General features: G+C 38.8%; 1 protein-coding gene across 1 annotated transcript in view; it reads left to right on the forward strand.

Moving 5' to 3' along the window:
• Nucleotides 1-19,050, forward strand: part of GRM3 (glutamate metabotropic receptor 3) — a 206,841-nt gene that overhangs the window by 117,925 nt on the left and 69,866 nt on the right. Inside the window, exon 2 of the mRNA XM_055307277.1 lies at nucleotides 1,781-2,392. Coding sequence (XP_055163252.1) covers nucleotides 1,925-2,392 — 468 coding nt within the window. The 5' untranslated portion in view covers nucleotides 1,781-1,924. The remainder of the gene's footprint in view (nucleotides 1-1,780; nucleotides 2,393-19,050) is intronic.

The raw sequence follows: 19,050 nt of genomic DNA on the forward strand, positions 1-19,050 counted from the left end.
CTGATTAAGTTTCGATGTGGCCAGAAGAGCCCCCTCCTTCATAAAACCCACCAATACATAATTATGCACAAAAGCAGAAGGGCAGACAGGTATACCAAACCACACACAGGGACAGGCACCTGTACTGTGACAGGAGAACTCTCCAGGAATCCCTACTATCACTTCTCTCACCAGATTCTAAAAATAGTAAGCTTGCCTCCTCTGGGAGAAGGGCAGTGAACAAGCTGAGCGAGGGAGCTGGCCAGTGCTTGCTCTAGTGCTAGGGAGCTGGGTGGCAAGGAGTACAACAATAGGCCCATTGGTTTGTGTGCATGCAAGCAGGCTACTCCACACCAGGATTTTGGCAAGCTCCCTGGGAAGACCCCAGCCTATTGTCAAAAGCAGGATCCTCATAATAGGGCTTTGCCTGATTACATTAAGCCATTTTGTAAAAAGAAGCTTGATTTATGGAACTGTCCTAAATTACAGCCTACTATGGAAAACCCCACACTAGTAATCACTATACTCTTCGAAATTAGAGGGCCAAATCGGGGGTTGCCTAACACTGGCTGGAGGAGACAGCTATCAGCCTTTGGACTTTCTTCATCATCTGTAGTACAGGTTATACAATAATAAATTTGAAAATTTTGTATTTGAGAAAAGTTATTATCTTTCCCTTCCTCATGAAAACATGCTTTTAGGGCCTGCAGCAGCTGTACAGGAATCTACTGCTATGGTCCTGTTAGTGATAACAAGAGCCTCACACAGCAGAGTTATAAACAAGGAGGCGGCTTTGAGAGATGTTAAATGGGTAGACTTTACAGGACTTATGGCTAATTAAGTGTGGGAGGGAGTTAAGCAGGAAAAGCTCCAGCTTGCAGGTTTCTGGCTTGAGAAGCTGGGTACAGAGATCCATTCACAGAGATAAGGGAGAAGTTATAGCTTATCGACCTTGAGATGTCAGAGGGATGTGTAGGCAGATCTGTTTAGGAGGCAGATAACCTAGGAGTCATTTCAGTGATAGTTAAAACGGTGAAAGCAGATGACCTACAGGAATGCAGTGGGGGAGGAGGGTCCAACAATGGAATGTGAGATGTAGAAGCAAAAGAACAGAAACTTAGGAAGTTGGAGCAGGTACAAAGGAGTCAGAATTTCAAATGAGGTCAAGTAAAATGAGGACTACAGTGGGGTTAGTGAATTTGGAAACTAGTAAATAAGTAGTAGCTTTTTCCAGAGCTTTTTAAATTTTATAGAGATTAAAGGCAGAATCTTGATTGCAGTGGGCTGAGAGTATCTGGAACAAAGGGAGATCAGGAATGTGGTGGTAGAAATGAAGAAACAGTGAAAGATTTCCCGTTGCTCTGTCCCAAATGGAAAGAAAAGAGTGAATAAAAAGGAAAGGTCTATAAAGGAAGCTGAAAGAGAAGGGATAAAGACTCATATCCAAGTTACTATCCTACCAACAGCAGAGTCAATAACTAAATAGATGGAGTTCTGAACTTAGCATTAGGAAAGCTAGAAAACACTACTTCCATTCTAGGTACACTTTGTCAAGTCACTTTACTTCTTTAGTCCTCGGGATCCATTTCTGGGAGATGGGAGCATTAAGATCTATGTCACTATGTGTTGTAAGGACTGGGTGAGGATATCTGTGGGAGAGTGCCTGGTGCAGGGGTACAGTATGTGTCTGCTAAATGGTAACTTGAGTCATGCTCCCTTCAAAGGTCTGATGGGGGGGCCATCCATATAATCACTATTGTTTTCTTTACCATTTTTGTTCATATAATTTTTATCTCTTTAGGAATTTGGTGACAGGCTCTGTTAGTCTGTTCCTCCCTTATTTGAAGGACAGGCAAAAGATCCAGTCTGGAAATGAGAGAGGAGGCCTAGTGGGCAACATTGGCTTCATCCACTGATATCTCCCAGAGGTACAGAAACGGGATTCATGAAGATGTTGACAAGACTCCAAGTTCTTACGTTAGCTTTGTTTTCAAAGGGATTTTTACTCTCTTTAGGGGACCATAACTTTTTGAGGAGGGAGATTAAAATAGAAGGGGACCTTGTTTTAGGGGGCCTGTTTCCTATTAATGAAAAAGGCACTGGAACTGAAGAATGTGGGCGAATCAATGAAGAACGAGGGATCCAACGCCTGGAAGCCATGCTGTTTGCTATTGATGAAATCAACAAAGACAATTACTTGCTACCAGGAGTGAAGTTGGGTGTACACATTTTGGATACGTGCTCAAGGGATACTTATGCATTAGAGCAATCACTGGAATTCATCAGGGCATCTTTGACTAAAGTGGATGAAGCTGAATATATGTGTCCTGATGGATCCTATGCCATTCAAGAAAATATTCCACTGCTCATTGCAGGGGTCATTGGCGGCTCATACAGCAGTGTTTCCATACAGGTAAGATGGGCCAGTACTATTACTAAAATGCTGTGTCTCTTTGGTTTTATGTCCCAGGGAAACAAAAAGAAAATGTCCTAATAATTTCATTAATGGATGATATTAACAATATAATTGATGATTTCTATGGGTATTTGATAATACAGTATTGCAAACCGAACCTTTCTCTGGCAATGAAAATTATTTAGATGTGTATCAGATAGCTACTATAGCATAACAAACTACCCCAAAATTTAATGACTTGAAACAATAATTATTTGTTATTATAGTTTATAATTCTGAAGATCAGCTGGAGTGAGCTGATCAAGGCTGGGTTCAGGTTCTACTTCAGGTTGTCCCTTATCCTCCACCTGGAATCAGTGGGCTTGCTCAAACGTGTTCTCAGAGAGATGGCAGAGGTGCAAGGGAATGCAGACTTAACTACCCAGGCCCCTTCCAGGCTTCTGCTGATGGCATATCTGCTAGTATCCCACTTACCAAAGCAACTGACAAGGCTCAGCCCAGAATCAAGGAGCAGAGGAATGTGTCCTGCCCATAGGACAAGTGCTACAAAGTTACGTCACAAAGGATGTGGATATAAGGTGGCATGATGATTTGAAGCCATCTATACAATAAACTACAGGAAGAAACAACATTGAAACTATTTTTAGCACTAATTTTTACTAAGGCTTCATTTTGTTCAGAGATAAATCATAAACAATTTCTCATGGTGTAAATCTGAAAATGTACACAAAAAAGCCACTGAATTACTACCATAAGAAAAGAAAGGAAACAATTCATCATGTAACAAGCTAGATAAAAAGCTGACAATTGGCTCTCATAATTTTGTTGGGAAAAGAAGGAACGTGTTATTCAAACTCTAGCAATACTCACTTACAGGGCCATGGAATTTTAGAGACAGAAAAGAGCTGAGAAAATTGTCTAACTCAACCTTTTCATTTTCCCAAGCTTCAGAAAGACTAGTTTCATGACAACACCCATTGGTAGGTAGCTCAAGCATTAGAACTCAGATCTTGTGTACTTTTGTGCTCTTTCAACCATCCCATATGATTTCTATGTGTTAGTTGTAGTTCAATATTTTTTGTTTCCTACCAGATTACTACAAACAAAGCCCCAAGCACTAAAGGAAGTCATATTACATTCATGTTGTCTTTATATGTCACAAACCACTTAATTGGCTCTATTTGCCTTGGAATAATCTTATTTCTATCTCCCAGATTCTTGCATTTAAGATTCTTTGCTGTTCTAAATGAGGTACTTCAAATTCTTTCCTTCTTCAGAACACACCCTCATATTATGAGTAATTAGGATAATTGGTTTTCCATAAACATCCTTTGACTTCATTAGGTGAATAGAAAATATTGCACATCTCAAAGCATATTATGTTAATTTTGCCGCTATTTCTATACTTGGATCAGGAGAGATGGGATTTGCTATTTGAGAAGAGAGTATTAAAAATAAGTATCTGTCATCTTTCAACAATAATTTCACCAGATGAGTGTCAATAATTTTATAAATATTTATGTTATACCCGATATCACCACTGGTAAGGGATTACACATATACTTTTCTGATCTTAGTTTCTCCCAGTGCAGTAAATAACATTCTATAGCAGATGTGTAAATACCTATTTATCCAAAGTAATTAACAAACTATGCCAGGCACATAGATTTTTTTAAATCTAATTTTACTTATTTACTATCTGAGTATATCCTCAAAAAAGGGCAGATTGTTTAGGGGAAAAAAAAAAAACATGGGTTATTAAAATCCTGTACAAGTTCACAAGGAAAGAAGCTACTTCTTAATCTTCAAAGGACCTGGCTTATTATTTCATTCATTTGGACAATATTACCATAAAGTCACAAATGCTGATATGGTTTCTGTCTCCATAGTATAAATAAGGAAGCCAAAAGTATTATGCTATAATGAAAAGGATATCAATTTTTTACCAGAAAGACTTGGATTTTAATTCCATCCCCATCATTGGCTAACCTACCTGTAAAATAAGCAAAATAGCATGTATCTTGTCAGGTTGTTCAGAGGATACATTAAACGTATCTGTGGGAAACGGCTCACCAAAACACTAACAGATACAATAAATAGTAATTATCATGTCCCCACAATAACAGGAAAATGTCAGTGGAAGAGCCATACCTAAAACCAACTCCGAGGCCCTCCCAGTGGCCAAACCATTGTTGAAGCCCCATGTACCTCAACAGCAAGTCACCCCCTTCTGTGTGTTCTGCACTGTGACAAGGGTAGAAAGACCACTAACATAAGAATGAACACAGCCTTGGCCTCAAGGAACTTAAAATCTGGCTCCAGGTACAATACTTCTATGAAGTAACAGTAACTACAATTCAGAATATGTTTATGTGGCTCACAAGGTCAGAAACGAAATTTAGAAAGGTTCTGAGGAAGACTGATAGAATGACAGTTGCGTTGGAGAAAGGCTACATGGATCATGTAGGCTACATTCAGCATCATGAATGAGATGCTGAATCTCAGGAAACCAATTAGAATATTGTGGCAGATGTCTGTGTGCCAAGGGAAAAGCCTTGACATGAGGAAGGGGGTGAGCTGGAGAGGAAGTGCAGAGAGGGCTTCACTTCCTCCTCCACAGGACACCTCCTGGTGTCCTGAGTGCTAGGGCTCTGACTAGATCACACACATGCTGGTCCCAGCCAAGGTAAGCTAGAAGGTAGAGCAATTTGTCTATACACTTAACTCCACACACTCTTCCAAGGGTCCAATAGACCCATCCTCAAAGGGCCTTGCTTTCAGCCAGGTATCGTGAAAGAAGAAAGGTTTGAGGAAGCTCTTAGCTACAGAGCTAAGAATTAAAGTGTGTTATCTATTTGAAACAAGCCTTTTAATAAGAATTTTAAAACAAGTAGTCAAAGGCATTCCAAAGCAATACATTTCTGATGGTGAACTGAAAGCACTCTTATACACTAATAGAGAAAATATTTTAGGAGAGTGACTTTTTCAGGGTACCCCTAATACTCACCTACAGCTCTTGGAGTGATTCTCATCACAGGCTCCGATGTTGTAACTATAGTGACAGCATGTAGCTAGTGGCCACAAAGATTCACTCACATCAGTCAACACGCCAAATCCAATTTTAAGTACTTTTGACTTCCTGAATATTTACTAGGAAGTAATATTTGCTTGAACCGAGCAGAAGGAAAAAAGAGGGTGAAGCCATGGAAGAAATGTACTAACATGAATCCACCACACAGTTAAAAATTCCTATCATCTAAGTGTAGCTCCCAGTCCCAAACCAGATCACAGAGTTTTCTGTCACAAAATTGCCTGGTGAGAGAGAATTTTAGAGAATGGTAATAATCTCCCCAGGTGAGCCTAGATTACTTCATTGGTGGGATTGCTCCAGGAGATGCTTTCTCTCCAGCTTCCTCTTCTTTCATTATCTCCTCACAGAAAAGAACTTTCTGGAAGTCAGCAGTGGAGATGCCCCTTGCTGTGTTAGCTCATACAATAGGCATTGTTTGCAGAGAATGAAAACTGCCTGAAAGGGGAAATTCTTAATGATTTGCTGAGTTAAACTGTATCACCATGGATGAAGACCTTAATAATTATTTTCCCAATGCTCTTACTAAGTAGCGCAAACTACTCTGTAGTTGTTCTTTTCATAAAACAACAGTATTGATTTCTTAACTGGATAATCAATGAAAGCTAGCATCAAAAATCCTTCTTTATTAGCAAATACACATGGGGTCTATTCACCCCCTCTGGTGAATCAGTTTCTTTTCAAAGCATTTTAAAGATGATTCTGCTCTTCTCTACAAGCCAGCAATCCACCCACTTTGAGGGAAAATAGTATTTATCCAAGAAGAGGATCAGGTTGGTTGCTTTAGCGCAGCAATTGTCTACGTGGTACTTATTTTGAAGCATTGTTTATGCTTGTGCTTTTTTAAACAGACTGTAGTTGAGCTCCTCAATTGTCCATTCAAAAATGTCCCTTGAATCCTTCCCAAAAATGTTCCTCACTCCTTTTCAGAGGCTGTATCATTTCTTCAGCTTTTCTTGCAGTGTGGAACACATTTTAACTGAAAGTGTAAGTATAAATTGACCCAGTTGCTGTGTCCCTGAGTATTAAACTGACCTCAGCAACAAATCGGGACATGGGTTAGATGGCATCTACAAGGTGAACTCATAGAAAAGGAGAAGAGAGCCTTGACAGTATCTCACTACTCCTTTCTCATGCCTGGTATGGTTAGATGCTTTTACAGAATTTTTAGTAATATCCACATCTGAGGACCTTTCTTACCCTGGGAGAGGGTCATTATAACATTCTTATTTATCATGACATGGATTTGGATATGCCATGCATTGCTCACATCATGTCTCTGACAAGAACAACTCCTTAAACTAAATCCCCTGCAGTAAGTATAACAGTAAGTAAGTTTCTAGATGGGACAAGGAGAACAGCACAATCAGACACCACTCTATTATTCCTCCATCCAAGTCCACAGTGCAAAAGAGGTCGACCATGGGTCAGTTTGCATGAAGCATTACCCTCTCTCAATGCTTCATTCCTCCTTTAAATTTAAATGCTTTGGGAAGAGTCATACATGAATTGCTAGTCTTATTATAACATGCAGTTAGCTGTGTCCAAGTATCAGACAAGACTGCTAGATGGAAAAATTTATACTTTTTCCATGTATATGTAAGATGAATCTAGAGTAGAGTTTCTCAACGTTAGCACTATTGGGCTGGAGCTGCCCCTGTGCTTTGTGGGAGGGTTTGTGGCATCATTGGTCTCCACCCACTAGACTGCATGCCAGCGGTACCTGAAGTCATGAAGTTGTGACATCCAAAAATGTTTCCATGCCTTGCCAAATCACAAAGTTATGGTCCTTCCCCACTGGCAATCACTGACCTAGAACAAGGCACACTGAGGGCCAATGTAAGGGAGATGTCCTAGAAATGAAAGAGCAGGGGGGCATGAGGAAGTGAGTCTTCTGTCATTGGAATTATTCAAGGAAAAATGACCCATTTTTGAGGAGATTGAAGCAATATATTGGTATTTGAACTATATGGCATTTAAGGGCATTTCTTAATTTTATGTGTTACACAAGGAAAATGCTCTACTATTAGGATAGAAGGGATTACAAGAGAAGTAGTACCTAAAACATGGAGCAAAATAAATAATAGATTCTTTCTGTCAGGATCACTTTGAAAAAGCCCAGCTAGTTGTTACTTCACTTGATTAAGGTAGTATTTTTATGAATTTGGTGACTCGAGAATCTCAATTACTGACATATTACAACTAGGGCTCTCATAAAATCATTTTTCATCAGAAAATAAGCATCTATTAAGCATTTATATTTCAGGAACATCAAGAACATGATTGTGTAGAGTCTGTCTGGGGAGAGAATATAAAGTAAAATTTAAAAACAGACATCTTATGAGTCCCTGAGACCTGTTTAAGCAAATTAGGAAATATCAAATCCATAATATAAAACAGGTACAAGAAAAGCACCTGAGTATCACCGACATCCTAAGCACTAGGAGACTAGAGAGAATAACAAAATGAACAGAAAGGAATGGACATTAGCAGGAAAAAGACATTCAGATCAGTGTAAACAGAAAGCCTGCCTCTGAAGGCTCCCTGGAAAGCTGCTTTCTCATAGTCTCTCAGATATGATCTGCATATTCTCTCATGAAAGTGAGAACACAGTGTTTCTTCCACCTGGAATGTAATGTTCTTTAGCTGTCTATAGGCCTTGCCAAACCCTATCTACCTTCAGTTCTCAGTTCCAACCCTACCCTTCTTGAGAAACCCTTCCCATGTATGCACTACATAAATACTCACCTCTGCTACTATAATAGTTTATTTGTATATCTATTCTTCTATGAAACTATAAACCACCTTTTGCCTTTGTACAGAGGGCACTTAGGATAATGTCTCTACCAGGGTAAGAATAAATGTTGTTGTTGTTGTTTTTAATGAATTGAAAGAATTAACAGGATGATAACCTGCTACATATCGAGAAGGTTGAAGATCCCTAAACACATCTTGGATTTGTGGATCATAGCTATGACCCATCTATTCTAGATTAGTCTAGATGCTCATAAATTTAAAATAAGCATTTTCCTACAGTGGGAAATCTGGTTTTGATGCAAAAGAAAAATGATGCAGCAAACTGAGCATGTGGGACAAAAGTCTCCCCACTTCTCACTCCTACATTGCCTACACACGTGCCACAAAAGATGCCTCAATTTGAGAGCAGCTCTAGAGTTTCTATCTCATTTGTCCTTAGACTGACTATTCCAGAGACAACTGTCCAAGGTAACAAAGCTGGGCACCCAGGGCCATCCCAGATACAGTCAGGATCACGTCCGTAGTCCAATCTAGCTCTACACAGTCTCTCTGCATAAAGAGTCACCAGAGTGCCAAGTATGTCACATACTGTGCACATACTTAATGCAAAAGAAAAGGAAACATCACCCTGTCCTCATGAAAAGCAGTGACAGCTCTAGAGATCCATTCACGAATCCATCTTTACTGTGTCTTTCACCAGAAAATTAAAGATGATAGTTGCATTTAGTAAGTTCAATATTGCAGATACAGTGATTATAGTACAGACATGCTACAACTATACATTTTTAGCATACCTTTCTTGAAAAATTTCAGCTCACTGATTTAAAACTCTGCATGTGGGCTGACTAGGATTTATTTAAGCTTTCATTGCCTTTTTCCTCATGTCTACGATGGAGAGATTGGTAGTACTCTCTTACTGGTAGGAATTAAATGAGAAAATACATAAAACCCACAAAAATAGTGTTTCACACATAATAAGCATTTAACATTTAGATTTTAGTACATGTTATTACAATTATATAATATTTTTAGCTTTTTTTTTTAAACTTTTAACATCTCCAGTCTAAGAGAAACAATTCTTGGAGGAACTGAGGGTCATAAAGGTCAGGTACCTAGTTCAAGTCTACCGTTTTTGCAAGTAGCAGAATTAACATTAGGATCCCTATAGCTTGCCTCCCACACTGCTATGCTGATCATCCCATCACATAGCCTAAGCTTCAGAAAACTCCAACTCAAATGTTATCTCAGATAGAATCTTTTATTTATTTCCTTTCCAGACTTTTCATTCTAAAGCAATCTCACAAAGTCAATTGTTTTGAAATCTCCCCACATTGCTCCTGCTTCCCCTCCTCCAAAAAAAAAAAAAAAAAAAACAATGCTGTTCAAGGACTTTATCATAGGGAAGAAGGCAACAGCAATTTTGAAATGTTTTTGTTAACATTGTTACATTGTAGAAATTTCTCACCAGAGGTAATTATCTAAGATGCAGTTTTTTTCCCTTTGCTTTAGGGTTAATTTACTCCTTAATTAATTCCCCTTCTGTCATGTGTTTATTTGGAAACTACTCTTGTGAAAAACAAGTGCCATCAGGACCACTGTCCACTGGGCAACAGAATAGCCCATGGCTGAGAACCAGCTCCTATTGCGGCCACATGTCTATGATGGAGGTCATAGGATGAAAAGCAAAGAATGCAGACATTCCTGACATATCAGATAGGGTTTATACTATGAGATAGATAAATTGACAAGCTAATTGAAATGGGACTCCTTTAGCTAAATCTGAGATATGATTTTGCTTTAACAACACAAAGTTCTCTTCTCAAATACCGTTAAACATGTGCCTTTTAAATGGATCAATATATATAAGGCTCAGTATTTCAGATGGAAGGAGCCAACACTTAGCAGTTTATAATAATGAAATTTCATTGATTTAATGTAGTAGAAGTGCTTTTAGTGGTCTATGAAAAATGCAGTTGAAAACTTACAGAGCATTTTTCTAATTAATGGACTTCGGAAATTTAAAGAACAGTGTTGCAAAAACACTTGGAGTTAAGCTCTAAGCAAACATTGATACTCCAGGCAGTATATCAGTGGGACTTTGGACACTAAAATTGTGGTGATGCTATTTTTGACATAACCACCTGGTATATTATGGAAATCCCTCTGTTACTAGTGACAAAGTCCTGATTCTTGCCAGCTCTGACTTTACCTTCCAACAGAGGGAACTGCCATACAGGGGAGAATACAATAGAAGCAACACTTTCAAAAATTATATTCCAAATATAGACCAGATTTCCTTGCCAAGTGGTCAGAATGGCAAAGCATCTTGAAACATTTGCCATCACTTAATAGGGTTGAATGTGCAGGGCATGCATCCCAGGGATGAGTTGGTTTCTCCCAGGCACTGTGCCTCCAGTTTGGGTAGTTGCCATCAGGTTCACAGTGAGCCCTCATAGAACACAAACCAGGCAATTAAGCTTTCCCAATGTGGAAAACAGATGTGATTGAACACATAATCTACAATTCGTTCAGAATTTTTCTATAAAACAGTAACCTTCCATAGAAGTAAAAACACTATGTATGTATTAAGCACAGATTATCCATGCTTATACAGTAGTCTTAAGGAATATCACTGAGAACCAGATTTAAAGAAATGCAACAATAAACACGGGTTGGTGCCATCCAGCAAATTTCAACTGCTGCCAATGGCTACTTAACTGACTCTTGGTTTTCTTATCCACATTAGAGGAAGTCTTTATGTTAACTTTTCCAAGATGCTTCCAGGGACTTAAAAGTTTTTTAGCCTTTTTATACTGTCCAACAACCAACCTTATTTATGAATTGCTTCCTTCCAAGGAGGATTCAAATGATCCATAATGACCCAAACAGGATAACAAAGGAGACATAAGCATTTTAGTAATTACTACCAACCAAATAAAACAGTTTTAAGTGGACTCAAATTTTTCTTTATACCTCCAGTCTTGATATTTCTAGTATTAATTTATTCATCCTTCCTGGGATTACATGAACTCACAGCCAAGGTTGGATTGTTTTGCCCACCTCATTAACCTTCTCTGACTCTTTCTTTTCAAGTTGGATGTCATCCACTATGGCCTTTCTAAAACACACCTTTGGTCATGCCATTCCCTTAATTAAAAATTTTAATAGCCTTTTATCTTTTAAGGAATAAAGCCCCAAATCTTTTTTTTTTTTTTTGTTTAAAGCCCCAAATCTTTAGCATAGCATATAAAACATTTATCAATCTAGCCACAGTCCTTCTATTTTTCTTTACCTTCAACTAAATCTTGCAAAGCACCGGTTGCCCCAACAATCCTGAATTGTACTGTTATACTATTAAAACAAATACTTTTCTTTGTCTTTGTATTCTTTCAACTGCCTAAAAACTTCCTTTTCTCTTTCTTTACCTGGCAAAGTTTCATTGATCCTTCAAGATCAAGGCTGAATGTTTCCTCTCCATCGGAGCCTGCCATGACTCACCTGAGTGTCATTAGTCACTCCTTCATCTGTGTCTTTGTATAAGTTTGTATGCATGTACCTCAAAATTTTAATCTTTGGTAATGTTTCTTTGTCTTGTACCAGGCTATAGCTTTGTGGAAGATAGTAGACCATAGAAAGTAGATCATAGAAAGTAGATAGTAGATCATAGAAAGACCTACATTTTAGAATATTGCCTAGTACCATTGGCACTGATCAAAGTCTGCTGGATGAATGACTGCTGGGTTTGATGTTATCAGCATCTCTATCATTTATTGAGCCTTTACTAAGTGCTGGCCAGTGAGCCAAGTACTTCACATGTGTTATGACTACATCCTCACATAACTCTTCAAGCAAGGGGCTACTATTATTTCCTTTCTATAGATGAAGAAACTGAAGCTCAAGGAGTTAAAATAATTTGCCTAAGGGACACAACTAGTGAAGGAAGGAGGTGGGACTCCAAATTTTGGCCCATTTGATTCCAACCCTGAGCATTCAACCACAACACTATCTGCTTTCATCCCTGACAGCTCTGTTGAAAGAAAAATCAATACCAAATGTACTAAAGGACATGCTTCTAACAGGTCTGATGGTGTCAGGTCATCCTGGGAACCATGCTTTTGCTAGTGTGGCTGACAAACATTAATATACTCTGGACCAGATCTGACATAGGCCTTTTAATCCCGTTATTAGTGACTAGAACTCACATGAATTCAGTTCCATGATTTCTCGTGAAAATAAATTCATGGAGGGAAAAAAAGAAAAAAAAATCAGACACAGACTGATTCAGTGGGCAAAATGCCTTCTGGTTCTTCTTCCAAGTACTTGCTAAGTCAGAGGAAGTAAAGTTATTCCTGAGATAAGGGAGCAAGACAGACACTTGCCCAATGCAGAGTGGCATTGTCATTATGAGAAACTTGACATCTTATGGCTGGTCTCCTGAAAAAATGTGACTCAAGGGATCTATATGGTCTGCATATCATTTCAGCTATGAGAATGCCAAAATGGATAACCTTTCTATTTATAAATCCTTTTGTCACAAATGACGAAAATGAAAGTGCATTACTATCTGGGTTGGAAACCACAGGTGTGGAGTACAATGATTTCAGGACAGGTTGGGATAGAAATCAGGTTAACTTCAAGCCATTTTTGTAAGTTTTTACAATGAATAAGGAATCCTTTGTCTGGACTGCCAATACAAAATCACTGGAACTGAGTCATGCTGTTGAATAGGAAAGGCAATATGAATCTTTGGTGTTTTGGGGCTACAGCATGTAAGAGTTGGTGACTTTTGCAGATTACTGAGTAAACTGGCATTTGCTGCACTCAATTATGTGATTTCCTAAATCCAGATTAATCTCTGGCCTTCAGACATGGGCTGCAATCAACTGTTTTCATGCAAAATGTTCCCAGATGTGCTGCAGGTAGTGTGGTCCAAAAAAAAAAAATGACTAATCCTTTCCACAATAACAATATGATTGGCATCCTTTATGGGCAGATAACTCATGTGATGTGAACAGCTTGAATTCCTCAGGCAGTTTCTCAACTATATACCACCTCCAGTTGCAGTTTAAAATACAAGCCAATCCGGGATTTTGTACAGCTAACCGTGCAACTTTATCATCTGAAATAGAAGGGTCACTGAGGTTTCTTACCAGCACAACTTTTAAAACCTGCTTTATGTAATAACATGTGTTATAAGGCAGCAGATGGTTCAAAGTGCAGCACTCAGTGTTTCTCTTCCAGGCTTACATATAATCGTTTAATTAAAAGAATGAAACAAAGCTTTCGGCACTGTATGTGTGATAAAACAATTAAAGTCATAGACTTATTCTTAGAAAACAGTCCCAAAGAGATAGGAGCAGCAAAGAATGCAAAGGCAAACCCATGGAGGCTATTATTGAGCTTCTAATTCCCAGGACAGCCACAGGAGTTATTTTTCAAATGTATATACTTCAGCACTATAGATAGCATTTCTCTTGGAAAGCAAAAATTTGATGCCTCTCACCATCTGGAACTCTTGTAGGTAAGTACAGTTCCACATAAAAATCAGTCATTGTTGTTCCTGTTCATGTATTAGCATAGTCTCAGATGCCAATGACAATGAAAGCGCTGAAAAGCATCCTTGTGAATGAACAATCACTCGAGTAGGAAATCTATTTCTACTAGACTCTAAACTCGCACACTCCTTTTCTGTCTTCTGTTGAAAAAAGTATTTGGCATTATGCCCACAGAAGGCACAAAGCTCGTGTCTGAAATGGGTACATCATGGATATCCTGAATGGGAAGGGTGGCCGCAGGACTGATGTGGAAGATCACAGGTGCCTGAAATTTCGAATTCATATTCCCTTTTCACAACATCAAAGAACGGATTATCTGAGCTCTTTCCCACAGTTCATACCCTTTTGATCTCATGATCAGAACATCATTGGAATGAAGCATGACACCTGGAGTCCTAAAAAGAAGAGTCCTCCTGACTTGATAAAAAGTGTCAGGAGAAGTAAAACTTCCATTTAAATTGGTCTTTAACTCAAAATTCCCAAAAGTGCATAAGGATGATTTTGATGCCTACAGTAGAATCAGTCCATAATCAGATATTGATTATTAGAAAGGGAAAGTTTTAGGCATTCCCAAGAAAGAATAAGAGAGCAAATGATGATAGTGCTGAGTGTCTGGCTGCATATGTATTGTATCCTGTACACGGTGCATTTGTCTCCAGAAAACCTTTACCTTACCAGCAGACCTTACTATCAGTTCATTTGGTGAAGCCTGCACTAGATATACATTTATATGACTCCTACTTAAGGTCTATATTATTCGAGAACTAGATTTCATGGATAAGGCCCCTTGTTTTCCTTCCTTTGAATAAAAAGTTTTCTAGCCTAAAAGGAATTGGCTTCATGGCCAGTTGATCATACTGACTCCCTTTTGTGTACTCCTTATTGACACAGAGATAATTTGAAGACATCAGTTTTAATAGTATGAAATTCTTTGCTCCAGATTCCTTAATGTCTAAGCCAATTCCATGTCTTGTGTGTCACCTCATTTTAGTGGAGAACTGAATATAATTAGCGAAGGATCCACATTGCACACCGAATTGTTTATCAACAGTGTTTGAGAGTATCTTTACATTGCCTGCTAATGGCTAGCTATTTTTTCCCCACAGAAATCTATCCTTGTAATAGAAAAGATTACATGGGACAGCAGCAAACTACCCACTCATTAATCAATTCATTCATTTAGCAAACATTATGGAACATCTCTCTACTCTGCAAGGCACGGAGGAAACAGAAATTAACAATACACATCCCCTGTCCTTAAGAGTTCTTGTTCCAGTAGAGGAATTAGCAAATAGAAATTACTATTATACTTTGATTGACACCATGAGGAAAATACATCAAGAAGCTCAAGAGTCTCAGATAATGGGCACAAGTCAGCTTCAAGTGAGGCATCAAGAAAGGTTTCCCAGGGCACTGAGCAGCCAAGTGGTAAAGGTCATTTTAAGCAGAAGGAACAGCATGTGCAACAGCATGCAGACTTGAGAACATCGTATACAGTGAACTTAATGCATAGACAGGAAACATAACACATTGGAGGGATTACATGGAACTGAGTTCCTCTGGAGGGCATAAGAATGAGGAAATGGTGGCGGGTGGTCAACAACACATAACACTGGTTTGTTGGACAACTATTGCAGCTCATGCCCATCCTAAAATAACTCCAGCTTGCAGCTACAAAAATGAGATTAATACAAGAAGTCTTAATTTTAGACCATGTCATCTGCTAAAGTGCGTAATAGTACCTGGCCATGCCCAGCATTCTAAATGTTTCTACTCAAGCCAACAGGGTTGATATATTTGTGACTTATATAGGTTACAATGAAAACATGGCAATGGCTAGTCCTGCATAAATTCAAACCATTCAGAAAATGGATACTCCAAGGTGCGTGAATACTGAATACCAAACTATAATCTGTGCTGCATAGGGGAGTGGGTTCTGTTAAATCTGTGTGCAGCCTCTCCAGCCCTAGGAAATAACAGGCTCTGCCATAAGGTCAGTGCATTTCTCACGTAAATCATGAAGCCAAACATGATCATGATATTTATAGCCTGAAGCTTTCAAACTCACAGTTAAAATTTCCCAGTGGATTCTCAGACAACTGCTGTTATCTCTGAAGATGGCCAATCAGAAAACAAATGTTTACGGAGTCACTGGAAAATACAGATTGAACAATAAAAAAACATATATATACTTTTGATAACAAGGAGTGATTACTCATGGCCCTCACATCAAGGAGATTATGCTATCAGAAATTATAAAAAAACAAACATGTTATAACTTGAAATATATCATGCCCATAGTATAAGTGAGAAGAATTGCATATGGCAGAGGTTCAGAGCTTGGACTGCAGAACAGATTAAGTCTGGGAAGGTGAACACAGTACCAAATCCTATCACTTTGGGCTCTTTAGCGAGATCTTGAGGCACTCCGTGCCTCACTTCCTCAACCTATACAACAGGCTAATGGTAGTATCTACTGCATAACATTGCTATGAGAATTAAAGCAGAAAATACGTCTACAACAGCTAGAACTCTAGCTGGCACAAAAATATTAGGACTATTAAAAGCACAAGGGATCCTTAAAAGGCTTCCCAAAAAGGGTAGTCTGTCAATAGTAACTCAAAGAATAGGGACTGTGGGATAGTTCCTCCCTATTCACTGTTGAGGAATTGTGAACTGATGTCTAAAGGGAGTGAACCCTTCAATAATCCATCTTTGATTTTAGCTCCCCTTGGATTTCTGGTGCTGAACTGCAATGCTCAGCTTTGCATTTGTAACCTCATTTCCCCTAGTTTTCTTCTTTGTTCACTTTTGTCATTTTAACTTCAATCTATAAATTCATGTCTCTCCCTATGCTCTTATTACCAGGGAGGGTGTCTAGTCCTATGGAGAAATCAAGAGATTAGGCTCTCAGCTTTTCTTTTTATTTTGTGTAAATTCTGGAAAGTCACTTCACCCTGTGAGGTTCAGCTTCCTCGTCTATAAAACAAAAGGTTTAGATCATTTTCATGGTTCCTTTCAGCTCTAAAACATAAAGCTCATGTGGCTTATTTACTTTTTTTTGCAAGGTCCCTGATAAAAATTTAATCTTACTTGACGACCTCATAGACTTTGTTCCTAACTGTTCTCTTTGAATACATTCAATTTTCTCACCCAATTCCTATCAGTTTCCTTTTTCCACAAGACTCCAAGTAATATTACTAATGCCTTGTTGAAGTCAAGGTCCTCCAGGGCTACAATTCTTCCCTAAATAGTTCTACTAACGCTGAGATGTTCTCTAGTGAAATTCATTCTTAGTGAATCAGTGCTGTGCCTTTCTAAGCATTTCAATGCTCTCTAATAATAATAATAATAATAATAATAAAAACTCTATTGTAGAGTTACCGAAATACATCCTGTGTATTGATTTATTCAACTCTTAATTTACATTTCCTGAATTTGCCCTTCCTCCTCCCTTTTCACTCTCTGACAGTCCTCCCATTATTGATTTCTCAGAGATTACTAATGGTGATCCCACAGATTAATCTGCTATTTCTTCCAGAACTCAGAAATGGAAGCAAACTCAAATAACATGATTACGGGTTTGTGTTTGGTCTTCTCTCACACAGTGATGTGAGAGAACGTTTTCAAATAATTGTATCACCATCTCCAGGTTAGAGAACATTCTCACTGGCAGAAAGGAAGAAGCCAGAGGGACTGGACATGATCTTTCCTTTCACCATCTGGAATCACCTTCACTAGCCAATGATTCTTCTCACCAAATCTTCTCCTGAAACATAATTTAAATACAAAATGACAAAAGCAATCACTTTGCTCCATTTTCACATACTGTGCATTAGTTTTACACAGAACCTTCTCTCAGGTTCATTCCCATCTTTTATGCTGTCCGTGGGCATGCCCGAGGACCTGGCATGCCTCTAACAACCATCCCTTGTCACTAGTTCTGTTATCACTCAAATGTCCCCATGTAGGCTAGCAACCCAGTGAGTTGTCTGGAGATCTTGTCTTTCATGCTCTACTGAATCTATTCTATACTGTAGGAGTTATTTTTTAAGTATTTCTATCTCTCTTAAGCTATGTACCTTTTTAGTCTCTGTCCATGAGGAGTGTACCTCTACTTTTAAACCATTGTTTGCTAAAATATATATAGCTTGATCCTCATTCTCCTTCCTCCACTCCTGCTAATAATATAATTGGATAATTTTCTTCCAAAATTTCACATTACTTCCCCATCCCAAAATGGTTCTTCTTTTACTTTTAAAATGATGTCCAGTGTAGGAGTTCCCCTTATTCCTTCATGCTTTCTCAGAGAAACCATATGGCCAGTAAAGCAAGTCAGGAATGCTTCAGATGCCCACTTTCTAGACAAATGAGATAGGAAACATCCAGCTGACAACTCTCTGGATATCCCCCAACCCTAGTTTCAAGCTTTATGTTAATAAGAAAGCTCCTACCAACAACAGCTAGACAATCCATGGTGTATGCCACAACATCGCTTCTGTTCTTCTCCCCTATTCTTCCCACCCGGATATCTTTCTGCTCTTCCCCTTTCAGATCCATAGCCACACACTGTGAATAATTATAATAACTGTAATAATCACAGTTTTATTCTAGCCCACCATCCTCCCAAACATGCCACAGCTCATCATGGCCCTTCCCAGTGCAGGGAATCCTTTTCACATTGACGATATTCTATACAGGGTTCATTCCATTGTACACCCTGCCTTGTCTAAAAATTGTTTCCAGATATCCTGGAGAAGTGGACGTGAAGCCACAGGATCCTATCAGTCAACGGACAAGAACTCTTTTCTTAAGCAGCTTCTCATTACTTCTGCCCCTCTGGGAGAAGAAAGTTTTGGCACTTTCTTGGCTCCTAGCTGCCAGGAAATAATATCTCTGGGCATTTTTCAGGTCCTTTCATTCCCTGCCTCCCTGAGGGGTTAAGGTCTTGATGAATGTAACTTGAAGATGAGCATAAACTGTAGCATCAAGAGGAGATAGCTTCTCCAGTGCTACCCAGAAACACCATTACCAAGCCAAGCCTATGCACAGACAGGGCTCTCTCTTATTGCCAGTCTGCCACCATGGTACAGAAATCCGAAGGAAGCCAGGTAATCAGTCTAGAAGTAATGACAGTACATGCTTATTCCCACATCAATCAGGCTGAACAAACAAGCAATACTTCCGTGTTCAAATGAGTCAATGCAGGTCATTTTATTCAGGGTATCCTGGTCCTGATAAAAGAAGAAATAAAT

The sequence above is a fragment of the Nyctereutes procyonoides genome, unplaced genomic scaffold (assembly GCF_905146905.1).
Source record: "Nyctereutes procyonoides isolate TBG_1078 unplaced genomic scaffold, NYPRO_anot_genome, whole genome shotgun sequence".
Taxonomy (NCBI): domain Eukaryota; kingdom Metazoa; phylum Chordata; class Mammalia; order Carnivora; family Canidae; genus Nyctereutes; species Nyctereutes procyonoides.